The 21,804-nt window shown below is 51.9% G+C and overlaps 1 protein-coding gene across 12 annotated transcripts in view; it reads left to right on the top strand.

The window, feature by feature from the left end:
* Nucleotides 1-21,804, top strand: part of PTK2B (protein tyrosine kinase 2 beta) — a 115,478-nt gene that overhangs the window by 69,054 nt on the left and 24,620 nt on the right. For all 12 annotated transcript variants that reach the window (XM_038394025.2, XM_043510027.1, XM_043510029.1 and 9 more), the window contains exons 3-10: nt 7,892-8,070; nt 8,392-8,479; nt 9,614-9,693; nt 11,643-11,705; nt 12,703-12,757; nt 15,301-15,441; nt 19,721-19,795; nt 20,068-20,169. In XM_038394025.2, coding sequence (XP_038249953.1) covers nt 7,892-8,070; nt 8,392-8,479; nt 9,614-9,693; nt 11,643-11,705; nt 12,703-12,757; nt 15,301-15,441; nt 19,721-19,795; nt 20,068-20,169 — 783 coding nt within the window. The remainder of the gene's footprint in view (nt 1-7,891; nt 8,071-8,391; nt 8,480-9,613; nt 9,694-11,642; nt 11,706-12,702; nt 12,758-15,300; nt 15,442-19,720; nt 19,796-20,067; nt 20,170-21,804) is intronic.

Here is a 21,804-nt window from a genome sequence, read left to right as displayed (position 1 = left end):
CGGTTATGAAACTACCGACCCTTTCTGTCCAGATTTGTGGTTTCTTCTTTGGGATGCAAGGCGGAACAGCCCGAGGGTCGGATCCTGCTGGGTGCGGAGCTCCCTCTGCTCCCTGCCAGCTGCAGCGGGAGCAGGAAGGGCTCAGCGTGTCTCAGGATCAGACCGTGTTTTGTGGGACGTCTTCCTTTCAGGCTGGGCACAAAGCAGCCTGGAGGAGGAGGTTGCCGGGCCTTCTAGCCCCGATTTCAGTTGTGCTTCCTTGAGCCAGAGCCGAAGCCGATCCATCGAGAGACCTGAGCCAAGGGGAGAAGAGAGGCTTTGGCCTGAGCTTTGAAAAGACAGGGAGAGGCCTGGAGATACAGAGAAGCTGTGTCCGGTGGCCAGAGCTGCCTAGGAGAAGGCTCTCATGCAGAGAGGGAGGCTGAAGGGACAGAGGGAGGTTGCACTTGTGTTGAAGGTGCTGGCCTGGGAGTGGAGAGATGCGAGTTCTGCTCTTGGCTCTCCCATAGTTTCCCAGTCCATGGGTTCCCCCCCGTAACATGAGGGCTAGTGACATGTCGCAGTGGGTGCGGGCTGGTGCTAGATGGTGAGGGTGGGGAAGTTATAAAACAAGCAAGGATTCCTGGTTTCAGTAGTTTAAGGAGAGGGAAGATGTGGTCCCCCTGGTAACAGGGAGAAGGCAGGCAGATCGCATGAGGAGAATTTCTGGGGTGGGATCCTGGCCCCTGTTGCGTTCATGGGGTTTGCCATTGACGTCAGTGGGGCCGGGATTTCACCTGTGCCCTTTAACTGACCTCCGTCCTCTCTCTCTTGGGCTGCAGGTCGACTGAGCGTAAGCTGGCTTTGACTCTATGTTCCGACCTGTCGGGCAGCTTTCCCGGGGGGCTGGGAGTGTGATGGAAAGCTGGGGAGCCAGCCTCGTGGGCGCGGCAGTGTTACCGAGGGGTTCGATACATTTGCCACCATTGCTCGACGTTCTCGGCCACTCAGACCCTGTCTCTGCTTGCAGCACCACTTTTTAGCCACCTCAAGCATGCTCTAAGAACCGGTTAAACCAGATGGCCTTAAATAAGCTGATAGGGCAGAAGAGGTTCGGTCTGAACTGGTTTAGTGCCAGTGTGAATGCGTGGATGCTCCCAGAGCGTGCCAGAGGCCTTGCGAAACCTCCCAGGATGCACTGCTTCCAGGAGCGGCACTGGGGCTTGTGGAATATATGCCCAGAAGGCACTGCAGCTAGATTCCCAATTCAATGCAATTGCATTGCGAATTCAGTGCCACGGGTCCCCTTGCAGCGCGCTGCATCCCTCCTGTAACGCACCAGGTTCTGAATGGCTGGTGCGCAGCTTTGAACTCAGGCTGCTGCTGCCATGGCTCGGCTGCAAGTCAAGAAGAAGACAGCAGGAAACCCCCCAGAAGCGGGGTGACCCCGTTTCACTCAGCGAGCGTGGCGTCTGTGCTTACCCTTCTGTGTCCTTGTCTGGGAACGGAGCCGGGGGCTAGGGAATATGGCCAGCCATCCCCTGTGCTCAGTCACGATGTCGACACCTGTCTGGTGGGATTTGCATTAAAGCCGTCTGCCCATCTCACGCAGGCCACAGGGCTTTTGGGGCCTTCCTGGGCAGGATGGGCTCCAGCGCTGTCAGGCTTTGTAGCCCATTGACATTCCCCTGATCTACCACCCTGCCCGAGAGCAGCAGATTTCAGCCGTGGGGCTGCAGACGAACATTGCCATAGAATGAAGAAGAGGATGGACATGCGAGGAGAGGGGCGCTTGGGGAACAATGTGGTTTAGTGGATAGCGTGCTGGCCTGGGCCTTAGGACACCTGGGTTCTCGTTCCAGCTTTGCCCCCAGGCTGCTGGGTGACCTTAGACAATCGCTTTACCTCCCATTCGATAACACTGACCTCCTCGTATAGCACTCTGAGCTCTCTAGATGAAAAGTGGTATACCAGAGCGAGGTATTATTGTAGGATGGGAAGGGATCTTGAGAGGTCATCTAGTCCAGTCCCCTGCTCTGAGACAGGACTCAGTATTATCTAGACCATGCATCCGATGAAGTGAGCTGTAGCTCACGAAAGCTTATACTCTAATAAATTTGTTAGTCTCTAAGGTGCCACAAGTCCTCCTTTTCTTTTTGCAGATACAGACTAACACGGCTGCTACTCTGAAATCTAGACTAGTGTTTCTCAACCTATGGGTTGTGACGCCCCCTCTCTCTGGGAAGGGTCATGGGCCAGGTTTAGTGGGGTCACAAGTGCAGGGCCAGCGTTAGGGGGTGGCAAGCAGGGCAATTGCCCAGGGGCCCCGTGAAGCTAAGCTACTCACCTCAGTTCCGGGCGGCGGGGAGATTCCTGGAGGCTTCATCACACCACATAATCTTTCATTAAAGATTAATCTTTAATTCCTGGAGAGTCCTGGAGTGTTGGCAACCAGTGTTGGCCCTGAGCCACTAGGAGCTGAAGTTCAAGCCCAGGCTTAAAGTAGGGGGTTGCAATTTCTTTTTAAGTCCAAAGAGGGTATCCAGCACAAAAAGGTTGAGAAACACTGATCTAGACCATCCCTGACAGGGGTTTGTCTGAGCTGTTCTTAAAAACTTCCAATGACAGAGATTCCACAACCTGCCTGGGTAATTTGTTCCAGTTCTTAACTACCCTGACGGTTAGCAAGTTTTTCCCAATATCCTTGCTGCAATTTAAGCTCATTGCTTCCTGTCCTGTCCACAGTGGCTAAGGAGAACAATTTTCCTCTCTCCTCTTTATAACAAGTTTTTATGTACTTTAAGACTGTTATCATGTCCCCTCTCCGTCTTCTTTTCTCCAGACTAAACAAACCCAATTTTTTCAATCTTTCCTGGTAGGCCTGTTTTCTAGACCTTTAATCATTTTTGTTGCTCTTCTCTGGACTTTCTCCAATTTGTCCACATCTTTCCGGAAATGTGGTGCCCAGAGAAATGGACACAGTACTCCAGTTGAGGCCTAATCAGTGTGAAGTAGAGTGGAAGAATTACTATTTGTGTCTTGCTTACAACACTCTGCTAATACATCCCAGAAGGATGTTTGCTTTTTTTGCAACAGCGTTACACTGTTGATTCATATTTAGCTTGTGGTCCACTATGACCCTCAGATCCCTTTCCATAGTACTCCTTCCTAGGCAGTCATTTCCTATTTTGTGTGTGTGCAACTGATTGTGCCTTCCTAAGTGGGGTACTTTTCATTTGTCCTTATTGAATTTCATCCTATTTACTTCACACCATTTCTCCAGTTTGTCCAGATCATTCTGAATTCTGATCCTGTCCTCCAGAGTGCTTGCAACCCTCCCAGCTTGGTATGGTCCGCAAACTTTATAAGTGTACTCCCTATGCCATTATCTAAATCATTGCTGAAGATATGAAGAATCGGATGTGGGACAGATCTCAGGGGGAACCCACTGGATAGGCCCTTCCAGCTTGATTGTGAGCCATTGCTAACTACTGTCTGAGTACGGTTTTCCAGCCAGCTGTGCACCCACGGTGTAGTAGCTTTGTCTAGGCTGTTTCCTAGTTTGGTTATGAGGTCATGTGAGACAGTATCAAAAGCCTTTCCAAAGTCATGTGTTATCCAGATGAGCTCTTCTCCACTTAGGGGCTTCTTCTCCTCTCCGCAGCTTGGTTCATCCATGGAAATTCAGGCTTAACACCGAAGTGGGGACTGGTGATTCTCCCATAGCAGATGTCCCAGGCCACTTGTTTCTCCTGAAGACTATTTGCCCAGGGGTTCCTCTCCAAAACCTTTCCCTTGCACTGAGCATCTACAAACAAACATGTTGACAAGGGGAATCCAGTGGACATAGTGTACTTAGATTTCCAGAAAGCCTTTGACAAGGTTCCTCACCAAAGGCTCTTATGTAAATTAAGTTGTCATGGGATAAGAGGATAAGATCCTTTCATGGATTGAGAACTGGTTAAAAGACAGGGAATAAAAGGTAGGAATAAATGGTAAATTTTCAGAATGGAGAGGGATAACTAGTGATGTTCCCCAAGGGTCAGTCCTAGGACCGATCCTATTCAACTTATTCATAAAAGATCTGGAGAAAGAGGTAAACAGTGAGGTGGCAAAGTTTGCAGATGATACTAAACTGCTCAAGATAGTTAAGACCAAAGCAGACTGAAGAACTTCAAAAAGATCTCACAAAACTAAGTGATTGGGCAACAAAATGGCAAATAAAATTTAATGTGGATAAATGTAAAGTAATGCACATTGGAAAAAATAACCCCAACTATACATACAACATGATGGGGGCTAATTTAGCTACAAGTAATCAGGAAAGAGATCTTGGAGTCATCGTGGATAGTTTTCTGAAGACATCCACGCAGTGTGCAGCGGCAGTCAAAAAAGCGAACAGGCTGTTAGGAATAATTAAAAATGGAATAGAGAGTAAGACGGAGAACATCTTATTGCCCTTATATAAATCCATGATACGCCCACGTCTTGAATACTGCGTACAGATGTGATCTCCTCATCTCAAAAAAGATATACTGGCATTAGAAAAGGTTCAGAGAAGGGCAACTAAAATGATTAGCGGTTTGGAACAGGTCCCATATGAGGAGAGATTAAAGAGGCTAGGACTTTTCAGCTTGGAAAAGAGGAGACTAAGGGGGGATATGGTAGAGGTCTATAAAATCATGAATGGTGTAGAGAAAGTGAATAAAGAAAAGTTATTTACTTGTTCCCATAATATAAGAACTAGGAGCCACCAAATGAAATGAATGGGCAGCAGGTTTAAAACAAATAAAAGGAAGTTCTTCTTCACAGCGCACAGTCAACCTGTGGAACTCCTTGCCTGAGCAGGTTGTAAAGGCTAAGACTATAACAGGGTTTAAAAGAGAACTGGATAAATTAATGGAGGTTAAGTCCATTAATAGCTATTAGTCAGGATGGGTAAGGAATGGTGTCCCTCGCCTCTGTTTGTCAGAGGGTGGAGATGGATGGCAGGAGAGAGATCACTTGGTCATTGCCTGTTAGGTTCACTCCCACTGGGGCATCTGGCATTGGCCACTGTCCGAAGACAGGATACTGGGCTGGATGGACCTTTGGTCTGACCTAGTATGGCCATTCTTATGTTCTAAGCCCAAGGAGATCTGCAACTTGTGCATTTCTAGTGGTAGATAAGGGCCTGCTATGGGAGGGACTGGCTAGCTCACAAGTTGGCTTCTTGTCTCTTGGTTCTGAGCTCAATAGGAGAGTGGTTAGAGAGTCACAGGCTGCTGGCCCTTCATTGGCTCATCACTTGGAGAGGAAGAACAGCTTTGTGGCACTGCGCTGAGATTCAGGAGCTCTTGATTTGATTCCTGGAGTATCGAAGACTTACTGCACGTCCATCCCGTCGTCTCCCTCAGCCTCAGTTCCTCATCTGTAGAAGTAGGAGAATAGTTCCTTTCTCCCACCTTGTATGGATTGAAAGCTGTATGGGAAATGAATGGTCTCTTAATATGTTTTCTGTACTGCACCTTGCACAATGGCTCCCTGATCTCAGCTGGGGCCTCCAGGTGCGGCGGTTAGTTCTTAGCTGCTCACTGTGCTTTAAAGAGAACAAAAGAAAAGGAGTACTTGTGGCACCTTAGAGACTAACAAATTTATTTGAGCATAAGCTTTCGTGAGCTGTAGCTCATGAAAGCTTATGCTCAAATAAATTTGTTAGTCTCTAAGGTGCCACAAGTACTCCTTTTCTTTTTTGCGAATATAGACTAACACGGCTGCTACTCTGAAACCTGTGCTTTAAAGAGGCAGCTCGTAAACGTTCGTGGCAGGAGGTCCGTGGAGAATGGCTGTGCTATCGTTCTTGGAGCAGGGTAGTTCTGTATTTTCTCTTCAGTGTCACGGGCTCTGCACTCACCCACGGCCCTGGAAGGCGTTACGTGGGGAAAGGGTTGCCTAGGTGAGGTGAAGGTTGAAAGGACCAGTCGGTGGCCCCCAAGCTAGGAAAGTCATTGTAGTTTTGGAAATAAATGGACACTACTAGGACAGGAAACTGTGAATTAGGGTTAACGTTCAAAAGCTGCTTGGGATCGTTGACCAACATGTTGGGATAACAACGGCAGCAAGTATAACGCCCACCTTCCGCGTTTAGAGATGAATTCACCTCAGGTGTAGAGCCGTTGACTTGAGTCCAGTTACAGCAGGGATGAACCTGGCCCATAACCTGCCTTCCGTCTCCTGATGATCGCCAAACGGATTTACAAACTACATACAGGCTCTGGGGATTGCTTCCCCCAGCACTGACATGCAGCCTCCTCTGGGGCAGAACGTGGCAGCTAACAGGACACAGTGACGAAAGAGTGGAAGGGGAAGAATGTTACCGTATCAAAGTGGGTGGGGATGAATTAGGCAGGATGTAATTACTTGAGCTTGCATTTGGCCAACGCACTAGGGTTAATACTCCTCTTCTTGCAGAAGGGCGTGTGGGAATCTTCAGTGACCAGGAATGGTTAAGGCTTGTGTTGTATATCTCAGCTGAGTCCCTCACTAGTATGGCAGAGGTAGGTAACTCTGCATGGCCAGGAAGCTGCTAAAATTAGTGACAGCAGAAGCATTTCTTGGCCTAGTTCTTCCTACTGTGCGTGCTCCTGTTCCTATCAAGCCTCACAGTGGGGGCTCGAAGAAGGAGTCCAAGGAGGCCAGAAGTGCAGAGCCGGTAACAGCTTTCCAGGGGGAAGGTCACAGCAGCGAGGCTGCTGATGTGATGAAACGGGCAGGCCAGGCAGGTGGCATTCACATAGATAGCTGGCATCAACTGGCAAGACTCCAGTGAAGTCAACAGAGTGCTACTGACTAACAACAGTGGGGATCTGGCCCCGTTGTACCTTAAGCCAAGCAAGGAAAAGAAAAAATGGAAAATATCCTTTATTTAGCTGCAAACCGATTTCTGTTGATTTTTCCAAGGTTAGAGTGATAAACTGTAAACAAAAGATGTCTGCAGTGTAACCCTGAAGAGAAGAGTTTATAGCCGGTCTGTACCTAAACAAGCTAGTATGGCATGACGTCAGCTGTGCAAACAACTCAACCACTAAAAACCTTGTGTACTGCACTTTCTTTCTTTCTTTCTTTCTTTCTTTCAATATATTGTTGCACCCAAAGAACATTGTTTCACTAAAAAGCCTTGCTGGCTTATATTGCAGACATTCATGTTCTGATTTCAGTTTTGGGGCAGAGGGGGTATGTAAATTTTAACAGGAAAAACAGCAGCATTTGAAATAAATTAATTCCTTAACCTCCCGTCACTGGGCCAGATTTTCAGGTGCTGGGCTAGATCTTCTGGGGCAACACCAGTTGACACCAGCTCAGCATCAGGCCTGTTGTATTTAGTTAAAAGTACGGCCTGTTATCACACCACTGCTTTGTAAACCCCCTGAAATGAACAGCTAGCTGGCTGTGCGCCCCAGAGCCAGTGTGTCTGGTGGCCGTGGGGGTCATAGCCAGTCTGAAAGCCTGTGTCACAGCACCCTCTAGTGGGAATAGTTCAAATGACACTGATGGTTTTTCTTGGTGTTTATCACATGCCCTGGGGAGCTGGAACAATGTGTAGAGTGGGGGGTGCCCAGAGCCATTGAACCAAATTGTAAACCCTGCATAAGATGGAAACCACTTCAAGCCGGGGTGCTGCTGCATTCCCAGCACCCCTAATTCCAGCACCTCTGGCCCTGGCCCAGCACGAGACACAAGCTACAGGCAGCTCCTGCTCCAGAGAGCATGAGAATCTAATCTAATCTCTTTATTACGGGAGATGCACTGGGAAGCCCAGCACTCCAGGATGTCTGTGCCAAGGTACAGCTTGTGCTGGGGGAAGGGGTAATGCCACGGGGGAAGGGGCGTCTGTGTTCTCACTCTCACTCCATCTCCCCTCCCCCGATTGCAGAAGGTCATCCACTCCATCCTGCAGAGCGGCAGGATCGGGCCCAACATCATGCTGGCCGAGTGCTATGGCCTGCGGCTCAAGCACGTGAAGTCCAACGAGATCCACTGGCTGCACCCGGACCTGACGGTGGGCGAGGTGCTGGACAAGTACGAGTGCCTGCACCTGGAGGCCGAGTGGAGGTACGGAGAGACCCCGCATGCCCGTCTTTAGAACCAGAGATCATCCTCCAGCACACCCCGCCCCTGGGAAATGGGCAGGCGCAGCCAGAACAAGTGGCTGCATGGGAGATCGCCATGGCGGGAGGATGGTCGGGGGCTGTTGGGTCCGCACCTCGATCCAGGGTTCTCAGCTCATGCACGTTGCGGAGTGGGGCAGCAGGGGCGAGGGGCATCGGCAGGGCAGGGCTGTGGTAGCTATCGGGGCTAGGCGCGTTGCAGAAAGAAAGACCCTTCCCCGGAAGAGCAGACACCCCAAATAGCTGCCTTATTGTTTTCTTGAAGGTACGACCTCCAAATCCGCTACCTCCCTGAGGACTACATGAAGTGTTTCCTAGAGGACAGGACCACCTTACTGTACTTCTACCAACAGGTCAGAGTATTTGCAACACGTTCTCTGGGGCATGAGTGGGCCCGATTCTGTCAACTCCCTGTGGCATTGTGCCCTCTTGCACCAGTGTTGAATTTGGCCTCCCGTCCGCACCCACCCGTGATCCCCCTGGATTCATACGTCTCCCGGGAATCTGTCTCCTCTCTTGCTCTCAGCACACCGGGGCCTGATTGAAAAAGGTTCTGAGCACTTACCAATTCCAGAGAAGTCACTGAGAACTGTGGGCACCTAGACCTGGCCAGCAGTCCCCGTGCGGGTGTGGCTGACCAGCAGCAGTGATGGTTAGAGTGGGGACGTGTCTGAAGACGTGAGCTTCAGGGGGCCAGCCACTCTCTCATCTCAGTGCAGAATGAGATCAAGGGGTGGACGCTGAAGCTAGAGAAATTCAGACTAGAACTAAAGCACACGTTTGACCAGGGAGAGTCATTAACCACGGGACCCACTTACTAGAGACGGGGTGGCATCTCCATTCCTGGTGGCTTTTAAGTCAAGACCAGATGTCTCTTTCTTAAAGCTCCACCATAGCTCAACCAAAAGCTATGGACGACCGGCAGGAATCGCTGGGCGAGGCGCTAAGCCCTGTTCTGCGGGAGGCCAGACCGGTGCTTCTCAAACGTCATTGCATCGGGACCCCTTTCGGACAGCGAAATTACGACGTGACCCCGGGGGCGGAGGGAGAGCCCAAGCCCCGATGCCCTAGGTGGGGGGAGAGAGGCCTGAGCTGGGTGGGAGGAGGGGGGGCTGGTTCAAAGCCCGAGCCCCCTGGGAGTGTGCTGCTCGGGCTTCAGCTTCAGCACCAGGTCCCAGCGAGTCTAACGCTGGCCCGGGCAACCTCATTAAAATGGGGCCCTGATCCACGGTTTGAGAACCGCGGGACAAAACGATCGGAATGCCCCCTTCAGGCCTTGCAGCTATGAATCCCCAGGGCAATCGTTTTGCCTGGAGACCGAACAGCTCCGGTTCCTGAAGTAAATCTCTTTGCCCTGCATGTGCCTCAGCGGCATTCACACTCGGGCCTGCAGCCCCGTCGCTGCAGGAAAGGGGAGAGGCAAGGAGGGATTGTGGGGAATGCCGGACACCTGACTGGCCTTCTGACCTCTCCTTCTGGCCTTGCAGCTCCGGGCCAACTACATGCAGCACTACGCCAGCAAGGTGAGCGAGGGCATGGCCCTGCAGCTGGGCTGCCTGGAGCTCAGGTACGTACCTACGTTGAGCGGTAGGGGACCGTCCCCAGGGGGCCGGAGAAAGAACCCTTCTTAAACATGCATCCCAGCCCCAAACCGGATCCAGAGAAGTGTGGGAGGAACCACTGGCTAGTGGTTAAAACAGTGGAGGGCAAGGAGCCAGGGATTACCAGGGGTGAATCCTGTCCCTGCCACCGGCTCAGTTTCCAGCCGTTTCCCCACTCCGTGCCTCAGTTTCCCCCTCTGCAAAAGGGGATCACGCTTTGTAAACAGCTTGAAGCTCCTTGGACAATAGGGCTCATTTAGTGCAGAGTGTTTTCCTGTTGCGGCTCCTTTTGCCCCAAGCCAGAGGCTCACCTGGAGCAAAACAGGGGCTGCCTGGAGCAAGCCCCCAGCAAAGGGACCAGGGAGAAGTTCCAGGTTTTGTTCAGGCTGGGAGAGCAGCTTCTTTTGACCGAGTCCCATCCCCCTTGGACGTGATGGGCTGGGAAGCTCAAGCCAGATTCCAGTGCCATGGTACTGCACGGGGCGGGGGGGGGGGGGGTCAGGAGGAGGTAGAAGAGAGGAAAGATGAGGATGAAGAAACTGGCACAGTTGAGCTATGGGCTCTGGTGCCCCATGTCTCCTGGGGGGCGCTGGGGAATGGCTCTCTCATGCCCTACAGCTAGAATAACATGGTGGTGGGAGGGGGTGCGTTCCAGCTGAATCACTCTGACAGGCCAGATGGACTCGAGCAGCAGGATGTTAGATGGGCCCTAACAATAACTGGAGAGATTCAACCCCAGGAGGCTCCTCCGTTCTCCGTGCCCACGGTCGTCTGTAGTTGGCAGAGAGCAGTGCCAAGGCGGGTGGCGGTGGCACGTAGGTATGCCACCCGGCAGGCTTGAATTCGGTCGCCATCAGCCCCCGTGAGACGCAGGCGCATGGGCGGTGCCGGCGTGGGTCGGGAGGGGCAACCGTTGCTCGCTAGGGTGAGGAAACACTCCAGCTGCAAGTCAGTGGGGGCTTTCCTGATTTATGCCAGCTGAGGATTTGGCCCGGGGTTTTGCTATGATAGAGCTAGGCGGATTCTGTACTCCTCGTGCCTCGTCAGCCAGCCAGGCGAAGCCCAGGACTCTTGGAATCCATCCGAGTTCTGCAGTGAGTTTGTTGCTGATAAGAGGCAGGAGGACCCCAGCTGGACTGGAACTGCCACGGCTGGTGGTTAGCAAAAGTCTGGAGCTAAGCACGTTTAAGCTGACAGTCACGGATGGGGGAAGAACCCCAGAGCCACCTGCTTTTCTGACTGTCACTCTCCATAGTCCAGCTGGGCTTAATCCAGAACCAGACACCTCAAAAGTTTGGGATTGTTTGGGTCCTGCCCGTTATGCAGAGAGGGAGCCACACTGTGCTCAGTTTCAGTGGGAACGTCACATATCTAATTCACAGCAGAATTTAGCCCAGGGGCTATATGCAAATTTAGATCCAGACCTGGAGTATAAAGCTCTCCAAATTTGTGTAACACCCTGGTTACCACATGTAAGCAGCAGATACAGAACCCTAGACTTTCTGCTCTAAGTTACAGGCCTCTGCCACATGAGCTAATGGAGTAACTCCATTGACTAGTAGCAGTGGTAGGCTGGTATCCTCTCTGAGAATGAGCCACTAAAGGGGGCCGTGACACATTTAGCTAACTTATTACCTTTGCATCTGCAGTTCTTATCTGGGCCCATCTGTTCAATGGTCCCTTTCCTGACTCTGGTCAGAGTGTGAGGTTAACGGGGTGTCTGCCACCCTCCTATCATTTTGTACGGCTCATTTTGCATACTGAGTGTACGAATGAGCCACCAGGGGCTGATGGCTAATCTGCTCCCCTGGCATTTGCAGCCTACTTGCATGGCACCCCCTTCCCCACCCGCCCCGTGTAGGATGCGCACGCATGAGGTCGGTATGTTGATGCCTGACGTTCACTCTTCTTGCAGGAGGTTCTATAAGGACATGCCACACAATGCCCTGGATAAGAAATCCAACTTTGAGTTCCTGGAGTAAGTGGCCAGGTTCTATTTCTTCTCGACTCTCTTCCCCCCCCCCCCCCGACCCCCACTCCTTGGAGTTCCCCAGTCCTCACAAATAACAGGGTGTCCAATCCACCGTGATCTCTTAATCAAGGCAAGGAAATCTCCTCCTATACTTACGGCCCAGGGGATTAGGCAGCTCCCTAGATCCCAGCACAGAGGGAGACTCACCAGTTAAGTACCTAACCACAAGGACACTTGTGGCTGATTGTATCCACACACAGCCTCTTCCCCCAGAGTCCGATCCCTGCAGAATCTACTGGGCTCAGTGTGAAGCCTGGAATGGATGTTCTAGGGTTTGGGCTCTTTGATGGTTATTCCAAGATCCTGGCCAGGATCCTGGAGTGGGCTGCCCTGGAGACGTTGCAGAAATGTGTGTGGGGGTGGGGGTGGGTGTGTGCCCCTCGAAGCGTCATGGCCCTACTGCAGGGAATAAAACCCAGAGTGAGGGAAGCTGGGATCCTCATAAGTGCAGGAAGCCTGAAAAGCCGTGAGATGAACCCCCTTATATCATCCCCTACCACGTCAGGTGCATGAGGCAACATTACTGAGCACAACAATAGATCGCGATCAAAGTGGGGCAGTGCCAGAGTCCCTGTCCCGAGGGCAGGGATCACTGAGAGATGGTCCGTCTCTGTGGCCCTGGGGATCTCTGCTGAGGCTGCTCGCTGCGGTGCAGACGGTCCTCAACAGGGAACAGGGCTGGGAGCACCGCTTTAGGGGCCACCAGTCACCCATCAGGTGGCACTGAGCTCCAGTCATCGCTGATCAGAGACCCATCCAAGTCAATGACCCGGGGGACTCAGGGTGCCTGTCACTCATCCCCTGGCACCCCTCCATGCGCGAGGCAGGATATTTTAAAGCCAGCCTAAATGCCACTGAAATGCAGATGAAAGGAGTCGGTTTTGCAGAGTCCCTGTGGGATCGTTAACCTGTGTGTGCGTCTCTTGCTCTCTCTGCCTTTCAGAAAGGAAGTAGGACTGGACCTGTTCTTTCCCAAGCAGATGCAGGAGAATTTGAAGGTGAGGTGCTGCAGAGCCCGGCCTTGGGGTGTTATGGACAAAGGACACTTGTGGCCAGCGCAGGAGGCCAGGACTCCCTCAGAGAACAGCTCAGTGCAGCTGGGTTAAGCCGTTAGGGTGAAATCTAGGCCTGATGCAGAGCGAGGAGACAGGTGCCACTCCAGGCCTGGGGCCTAAGCCAACCCTACGAGTGTAAGTGGGACTTGAGTAGCACCTAGGACGTGGGCTGAGAAATTCACCCTTCGTCAAGAAACGACAAAGCTGGGGAGCCGGCCTGGGGAAGGGGCAGGCCGGGCGCGAACTCACCTAAACCTAGGAGTTCCTTGGCAGAGCTCTCCGGCGCCCCGCACTGGGTTGTCAGGTCTCTCGGTCAAGGAGTGGAGTTGGGAAAGCCGCTCACAGGAATTAGCAGGGGTTCCTGGAAGCCGGGATTGAGGGCTGTTGGCAGAGCTGTGTATGGGGAGCCCAGGGTTTAGATTCATAGATTCATAGATACTAAGGTCAGAAGGGACCATTCTGATCATCTAGTCTAACCTCCTGCACAGCGCAGGCCACAGAATCTCACCCACCCACTCCTATGAAAAACCTCACCCATGTCTGTGCTATTGAAGTCCTTAAATCATGGTTCAAAGACTTCAAGGAGCAGAGAAGCCTCCCTCAAGTCAACCATGCCCCATGCTACAGAGGAAGGCGAAAAACCTCCAGGTCCTCTCCAATCTGCCCTGGAGGAAAATTCCTTCCCGACCCCAAATATGGCAATCAGCTAAACCCTGAGCATATGGGCAAGATTCACCAGCCAGATACCCAGGAAAGAATTTTCTATAGTAACTCAGATCCCATCCATCTAATATCCCATCTCAGGGGATTTGGCCTATTTACCCTGAATATTTAAAGATCAATTACTTACCAAAATCCCATTATCCCATCATACCATCTCCTCCATAAACTTATCGAGTAGAATCTTAAAACCAGAAAGATCTTTTGCCCCCACTGCTTCCCTTGGAAGGCTATTCCAAAACTTCACTCCTCTGATGGTTAAAAACCTTCGTCTGATTTCAAGTCTAAACTTCCTGGTGGCCAGTTTATACCCATTTGTTCTTGTGTCCACATTGGTGCTGAGCTTAAATAATTCCTCTCCCTCTCCTATATTTATCCCTCTGATATATTTATAGAGAGCAATCATATCTCCCCTCAACCTTCTTTTAGTTAGGCTAAACAAGCCAAGCTCCTTAAGTCTCCTTTCATAAGACAAGTTTTCCATTCTTCGGATCATCCTAGTAGCCCTTCTCTGTACCTGCTCCAGTTTGAATTCATCCTTTTTAAACATGGGAGACCAGAACTGCACACAGTATTCTAGGTGAGGTCTCACCAGTGCCTTGTATAATGGTACTAAAACCTCCTTATCCCTACTGGAAATGCCTCTCCTGATGCATCCCAAAACCGCATTAGCTTTTTTCACAGCCATATCACATTGGCAGCTCATAGTCATCCTATGATCAACCAATACTCCAAGGTCCTTCTCCTCTTCCGTTACTTCTAATTGATGCGTCCCCAACTTATAGCTAAAATTCTTGTTATTAATCCCTAAATGCATAACCTTACACTTCTCACTATTAAATTTCATCCTATTACTATTACTCCAGTTTACAAGGTAATCCAGATCCTCCTGTATAATATCCCGATCCTTCTCCGAATTGGCAATACCTCCCAGCTTTGTATCATCTGCAAACTTTATTAGCACACTCCCACTTTTTGTGCCAAGGTCAGTAATAAAAAGATTAAATAAGATTGGTCCCAAAACCGATCCCTGAGAAACTCCACTGGTAACCTCCCTCCTACCTGACAGTTCGCCTTTCAGTAGGACCTGTTGCAGTCTCCCCTTTAACCAATTCCTTATCCACCTTTTGATGTTCATATTGATCCCCATCTTCTCCAATTTAACTAATAATTCCCCATGTGGCACGGTATCAAATGCCTTACTGAAATCTAGGTAAATTAGATCCACTGCATTTCCTTTATCTAAAAAGTCTGTTACTTTTTCAAAAAAGGAGATTAGGTTGGTTTGGCACGATCTACCTTTTGTAAAACCATGTTGTATTTTGTCCCATTTACCATTGACTTCAATGTCCTTAACTAATAGGGTTAGAACAGTGGGGGGTGGGGAGAGGGTGGAGGTCAGGGTTGAGGGGTGCTGGCAGAGCTGTGTGTGGGGGGAGCCCAGGACTGGAATAGCTGGGGATGCAGGGGGCCTGGGGGTCCAGGCTGAGGGCGTCAGCAGAGCCGGGGAAGCTAGGACTGGAACCACAGCAGGGCTGCAGGTCAGCAGTGAAGGGCACGGGCACAGCTGGGGACGGGTCAGGACTGGAATAGCGGGCGGGGGGGAGGGGGGTCAGGACTCAAGTGCATTGGCGGAGATACTGTGCATGTGGAGAGGGAAGCCACGGACGCCTCCCAGACCGGGCTGCTTCCGGCTGTCGGTTCTTTATGCCCAGCCAGCGGGGCCCGTCGCTGACTCTCCGGCTCGGGCGCTGTTCTCTCCTCAGCCCAAGCAGTTCCGGAAGATGATCCAGCAGACGTTCCAGCAGTACGCCCTGCTGCGGGAGGAGGAGTGTATCATCAAGTTTCTCCACACCCTCGCCTCTTTCACCAACATTGACCAGGAGAGCTACCGCTGCGAGCTGATAGTGAGTACCTGCCGGGGAAAGACGGGGCGCTGTGGCCGGGGCTGGGATCTGTACGGTTCCGTCACACGCCTCCAGCCAGCACCTGTCTAGAGCCTGATCATCCAACCTCAGCGGGCTAATAGCGCATCGCTCCATGGCCAGCGTCGGGAGGAGGGCTGGGGATCAGTGCTCGGATAGAGGTGGAAATACGGTATTCCCAAATCTCCTGCTGGCCTGGGGTTTCGGGCCAGTATACACGGTATGCCCAGCCCCAGGGCTCTGAGTGTGAAATTCGCCGCCCGCCAAGGGGCTGGTGCAAAGGTCTGGGCACTGGCCTCTCTGCCCAGGATGCATTTCACCATACCAAGGGCCTGATTCTGCTCCCTCTGACACCATTTCAGTGCAGTTGCTTCTAATTTACACCAGCAGGAGAGCAGAATCAGGCCCCCAGTCAGGGCAAACCCAGCAGAGGAGGCCTGAGTGGGGGTGGGGAGTTGGGCATCCTTAACGGGCATTGCTGTCCTGTGGCCCAGGCGTTGTGCGGCAGGCTTCTTCCAGTTATCTTGCTGTGAGTGAATGGGAGCCAGCCGGGGAGGGGCTGAGGAGCAGAGCTGAGTTGCCGCGTTCCAGCTGCGAATGCCTGGTTGGATCCCTGGTCGGGCCATGATTGAGCCCTGGGAGGTACCTGCTGGGAATTGCCAAAGGAGAGGAACAATTCCCCGAGGGAAACCCTGGAACACACAGCAGGACCCTGTGGGGGATTCCTGATCTCTTGGAAATACCCTGCAACTGTACCCTAATGGTGGGGCTTCTATATTCACTGTACCACCTGCAGCGGGGGGAGAACTGGGCAGCTCAGTATGAAACATTCTGCTTCATGTGCAGCGATGAAAACGTCAGGGTGCGTACAGAAGAGGGCAGAGGCTAGTGCTGGCCCAGGGCCTGAGCAGTTAGCTGGAGTTGCCCAGCCTTGCAGGGTTGTTTCCGTCAGGATGAGAAATCAGGGCCATGAGACCAGGCGGTTCTTGGGCGCCATCCCGTTTATTGAACCCTCAGCAAGTTTGCAGATGACACTAAACTGGAAAGAGAGGTAGATACGCTGGAGGGTAGAGATAGGATACAGAGGGACCTAGGCAAATCAGAGGATTGGGACAAAAGAAATCTGATGAGGTTCAACACGGACAAGTGCAGAGTCCTGCACTTAGGAGGGAAGAATCCCATGCACCACTACAGACTAAGGACCGAATGGCTAGGCAGCAGTTCTGCAGAAAAGGACCTGGGGTTACAGTGGACGAGAAGCTGGATATGAGTCAATAGTGTGCCCTTGTTGCCAAGAAGGCCAATGGCATTTTGGAATGTGTAAATAGGGGCATTGCCAGCAGATCGAGGAAGGTGATCGTTCCCCTCTGTTCGACATCGGTGAGGCCTCATCTGGAGTACTGTGTCGAGTTTTGGGCCACACACTACAAGAAGGATGTGGAAAAATTGGAAAAAGCGGAGGGCAACAAAAATGATTAGGGGTCTGGAGCACATGACTTATGAGGAGAGGCTGAGGGAACTGGGATTGTTTAGTCTGCGGAAGAGAAGAATGAGGGGGGATTTGATAGCTGCTTTTAACGACCTGAAGGGGGTTCCAAAGAGGATGGATCTAGACTGTTCTCAGTGGTAGCAGATGACAGAACGAGGTGTAATGGTCTCAAGTTGCAGTGGGGGAGGTTTAGGTTGGATATTTGGAAAAACTTTTTCACTAGGAGGGTGCTGAAGCACTGGAATGGGTTACCTAGGGCGGTGGTGGAATCTCCATCCTTAGAGGTTTTTAAGGTCAGGCTTGACAAAGCCCAGGCTGGGATGATTTAGTTGGGGACTGGTCCTGCTTTGAGCAGGGGGTTGGACTAGATACCTCCTGAGGTCCCTTCCAACCCGGATATTCTGTGATTCACAAAGAATGGACACAGAGGCCGGTTCCCTGAACGTGGGCCGGAACAAACAGCAGGCAGCTTCCTGGCTCAGAAATCCGCATGCTCACCCCTCCGGCAAGCACTGCGCCCAAGGAGCTCTGCCCCTCTGTTTCCCAGGGTCACGCTGGCAGCGCCTCCTGCTGACTTATTTCTGCCTCCGGCGCACAGAGGCTGCAAACCCAACATCCTAACCCCGTCCCGCGTTCACAACCCGGGAAAGCCCTCGTTCCACGTGGTCTGGCGCCCCAGGCAGTAGCTTCAAGGAGCCAGCTGTTGGGAGCACATACAGGGGGTGGATTGCTCTTCCTGACAGAGAGTGGTGGGCACGTGCTGGCTTTAAGGCGGTCTGTGATCGTTTTTAGGTCCAAGACTGCCCCCTGCTGTCAGCCATGACCACCTTCCAGCATAACAGCAACACTGAAGATATTAAGTATCAGAGGATATAAGATATTATAGGGGCCATTGTATACATCAGTGGTGAAGCTTCCTAGGGATACTGGGCCGGATCCTCCACTTGGCTACGCCAACTACACTGATTGATGCCAGCTGGTCCCAGCCAATTTCAAGCTGATACAACAAAATACTTTTTGATACAATCAGCCTGTGGAACTCACTGCCACTAGCTATCTGTGAGGGCAAAGTACCAGCAGGGTTCCCAAAAGGTCTAGGCACTGGTAGAGTCGTAGATTATAAGGCTGGAAGGGACCTTTGTGGTTATCTAGTCTGGCTTCCTGCATAACACAGGCACTGTAAGGATAAAAACATCCTGAATTACAAGTCCATTAGATAAGACATAAAATGTATTAGGGTTATAAACCCTCTCCCGTCGGGGACTAAGCCAACCACTGATGGGGGTTAGGTAGGACTTTCCCCTCGGGTGTCTTGCACCTTCTTCTGGAGCAGCCGGGGCTGGCCAGTGTCATAGACAGGATGCTGCGCTAGGTGGACCTCAGGTCTGATTGAGACAGGCCATTCCAATGTTCCCATCTCGGAAAGTAACCCCCAGATTAACTCCTGGAAACCTCTGCGCCCCATACCGCAACCCCAAGTGGCTCCCCCACTGGGGACCCCTGCCCTGGTCATACACTGTAACATGGCTTTGGTTTCAGCTGCTCCCGGCTTTCTACTTTCTGGGCTCCAGCTGATCATAAAGGTGGCCCCTTACTCTGTCTCCCAGGCAGCGTCTGTGTCTGAGTTTGTACTAGCCAATATCCTGTTCCTCACAGAATTTCTCCAGCAGCTTGGAGGTAGCTCAAGCCACTAGCCGCCAACAACACCCTGCAGCCGGTCTTGGTGGCTTTCACGTCGCTTTGGGGTGGGGCTGGCTGGGGCAGATCCCGTGTGGATCGGCAGCCGCCAGTGCTCATGGCGAGTGCTGTGGGAAGCTTGGTTGTTTCAGCTCCCCGGGAGTTGTGCAAGGTCTGCACCACTCAGCTTTGTGACCCCAAGTTTCACAGAGTTTCCACCTAGCATTTGGACCCAGGCTCATCCCCAAACCTGATCCAGGCTCCCCAGCTCAGCTTGACTTTCCCACTAGATGCCAGGGGGCTTCCCCGTAGCTCCACTCACGGCTGCTGTAGTACGTACCCTTTTAACCGCAGGGTGGGAGCGAGTGGTTTGAAGCCTTCAGTGCCCCGCAGCTGCCCAGGAGATACCTGAATCCCCCAGCACTGTTATCATTAGCGAGATCTAGTAGGGACTTACGATGGGGCCTGGCTTCGAATCCTGCGGTTTTGGTTGAATTTCTGCGGTTGGTGCACGTCACTGAACGGCCAGCGGTTGCAGCCCACGAGAGGCCCAGCCAGGGGATGTTGGCAGGGGACGGGTCCCAGCTCCCCATCCAGTGGGGTGCTGCAGGCGGGAACTGAGGTGGGCCGGCAGAGCCACGGGTGTGGAACACCAATGAAGCCGCCATCTGCGCTGCACCCAGCGCTAGACAGAGCGGTCGGCTTCTCAGTTCCACTCAGCCGAGATGAGTTTGCCCCCAGGGAATTACGGGGTGAGTCTCAGCCCAGTTCTCGGACAAGCGTCCACCTCACACTCCCCCTTCCCTTGCTGGTGCTCTGATTGGCCTCAGTGGAGAAGCCAAGGACTGTATGGGCTGTGGAGACTGAACTGACGGTGCTCTCTGCAGGCCTGGGCTCCGGCATGACGGGCAGGACTGTGTGGGGACGTTCACTGTGCTGTTGCTCGGGCTCCCCTTTTGGGGTCCGTTCTCCAGCCCTCTTGACCAGTGCTGGGTGCTCCAGCAACCCCAGACCGAGAAGCTCTTGGGAAGGGGGACGGGGCTGTTTCGGAGGCAGAGCAGAGACCACACCCATGTCCTTGTCTTTCCTTTCCAGCAAGGGTGGAACATCACGGTGGATCTGGTGATCGGGCCCAAGGGCATCCGGCAGATGACAAGCCAGGAAGCAAAGGTATGGGGAGGGGGGCAGGGCTAAATCCCCAAAAGATGAAAGGGCTTAGTCCCCCCTCTCCCCCGCACCCACCAGGGCTGGGACCCAGAGCATGTTCCTCTTCTGGCAATTGAAGGAAGTGGAGCTGCTTATGGAATGAGGGAGCTGCAACGGGCATCCCAAAATAGAGCGTGCGTGTGTGTGTGGTGTGTGTGCGTGTGTGACATCCTTGTTTAGCTGTCTCCCAGCCCCCGCAGGCGTTGTGATCACGCTGAAGTTTTTGTGCATTGCAGCCCACCTGCCTGGCGGAGTTCAAGCAGATCAAATCCATCAAGTGTTGCAGCGTGGAGGAGGGCAGAGCCATGCTGCAGCTGACGCTCACCGGGACCCCCCAGGTAAAGGGGGGAGATGAACAGTGCTTCGATGTCTCTTACCGTCCTAGAGCCACGTAGAGTCCAAGGCCAGAAGGGACCACTCTGATCATCTGCTCTGCCGTACCACACCAGCCACAGAACTCCTCTGAGTTAATGCAGATCTCTTAGAAAAAAACATCCAGGCTGGATTTAAAAATGCCCAGTGCTGGAGAATCCACCACGACCCTTGATAAAATGTTCCAGTGGTTAATTACCCGTACCGTTAAAAAATGACATCTTGTTTCCAGGCTGATTTCGTCTAGCTTCAACTCCCAGCCATTGAATGTTGTCTGCTAGACTGAAGAGCCCATGATTATCAAATAGTTGTTCCCCCAGTGCCAAGGTTGGAAAAGAGAAATGAGGGGAGAAAAAGGGGAGACAGAAAACTATTTCGAGGTATTTTGGGAGACAACTATTCTAAAAATAGCTGCAAAAAAAGCGTCACATGGTTTTAGTAGTAACATAAATAAGGTCACAGCGTCACGCTGATCAAATTGCAGATGACACAAAGCTGGGGCGGTTATCAACACTTGGGAGGATGGAACTAAAAATCAGAGGGTTCTTGATAAATTGGAGAACTGGGCAGTGAATAACAAAGTGAAATTCAGCAAAGACAAATGGCTGGTGCTACATGTTGGGAAGAAAAACCAACTGCACAAATACAGGATGGGGGTTAACTCGCTCGTCAGTAGCACTGCTGAGAAGGATCTGGGAGTTGTGGTGGATCACAGCCTCAGTATGGGTTAGCAATGTGATGCTGTTGCAAAAAAAGCAAAAGGATTTTAGCAATGAACAGAGACATAGCATGCAAGTCACAGGCGGTGCTAGTGCCACTCTGCTCAGTGCTGGGTAGGCCTCAGCTGGAGAACTGTGTCCAGTTTGGGTCACCACTGTGTAGAAAGGGTGTAGAGACACTGGAAAGGATCGAGAGGCGAGCGACAAAGATAATCAGAGGGATGGAATGAAAGCCATGCAAGCAAAGTCTGAAGGATCTGGATATGTTTAGTTTGGAAAAGAGGAGATTAAAGGGGGACAAGAGAGTGGTCTTCAAATCCTTGAAAGGCTGCCATAAAAAAGATGGAGAAAAGCTTTTCTCTCTTGCCACAGAGGGCAGGGCGAGAGGCAGGGGGTCAAACTCCAGCAAAGCAGATTTAGATTAAATCTCAGGAAAAACTTCCTAACTGTAAGAACAGCAGGACAATGGAGCAGACGCCTGGGGAGGTCGTGGAAGCTCCTTCACTGGAGGTTTTCAGAAGGAGGCTGGAGCCATCTGCCTTGGATGGTTTAGACACAACGAATCCTGCATCTTGACAGAGGGTTATACTGGATGGCCCTGTGGTCCCTTCTAGCCCTATGGTTCGATGATTCTATAACAGTCACATGTTGCCACCAGAAAGACAAGGGCGGGGGGGGGGAACAATATCTCTTATTTGACCAACTTCTGTTTGTTTAATATCCTGGGACAGACAGGGCTACAAGGACACTGCACCAGCTGTTCTTAGCACAGGGTATGAGTGCAGGCCAATAGCTGTAGATGGCACCAGCACTGGCCACCCAATTTGTCCCCATTGGAATCAATGGGCTTGCCCGGGTGTACTTTAAAGATGTTAATGCATC

The sequence above is a fragment of the Dermochelys coriacea genome, chromosome 3 (genome assembly GCF_009764565.3).
Source record: "Dermochelys coriacea isolate rDerCor1 chromosome 3, rDerCor1.pri.v4, whole genome shotgun sequence".
NCBI classification, from domain to species: domain Eukaryota; kingdom Metazoa; phylum Chordata; order Testudines; family Dermochelyidae; genus Dermochelys; species Dermochelys coriacea.
The sequence above is the reverse complement of the archived record's forward strand: the minus strand, read 5'-3'. Positions and strand labels throughout refer to the sequence as shown.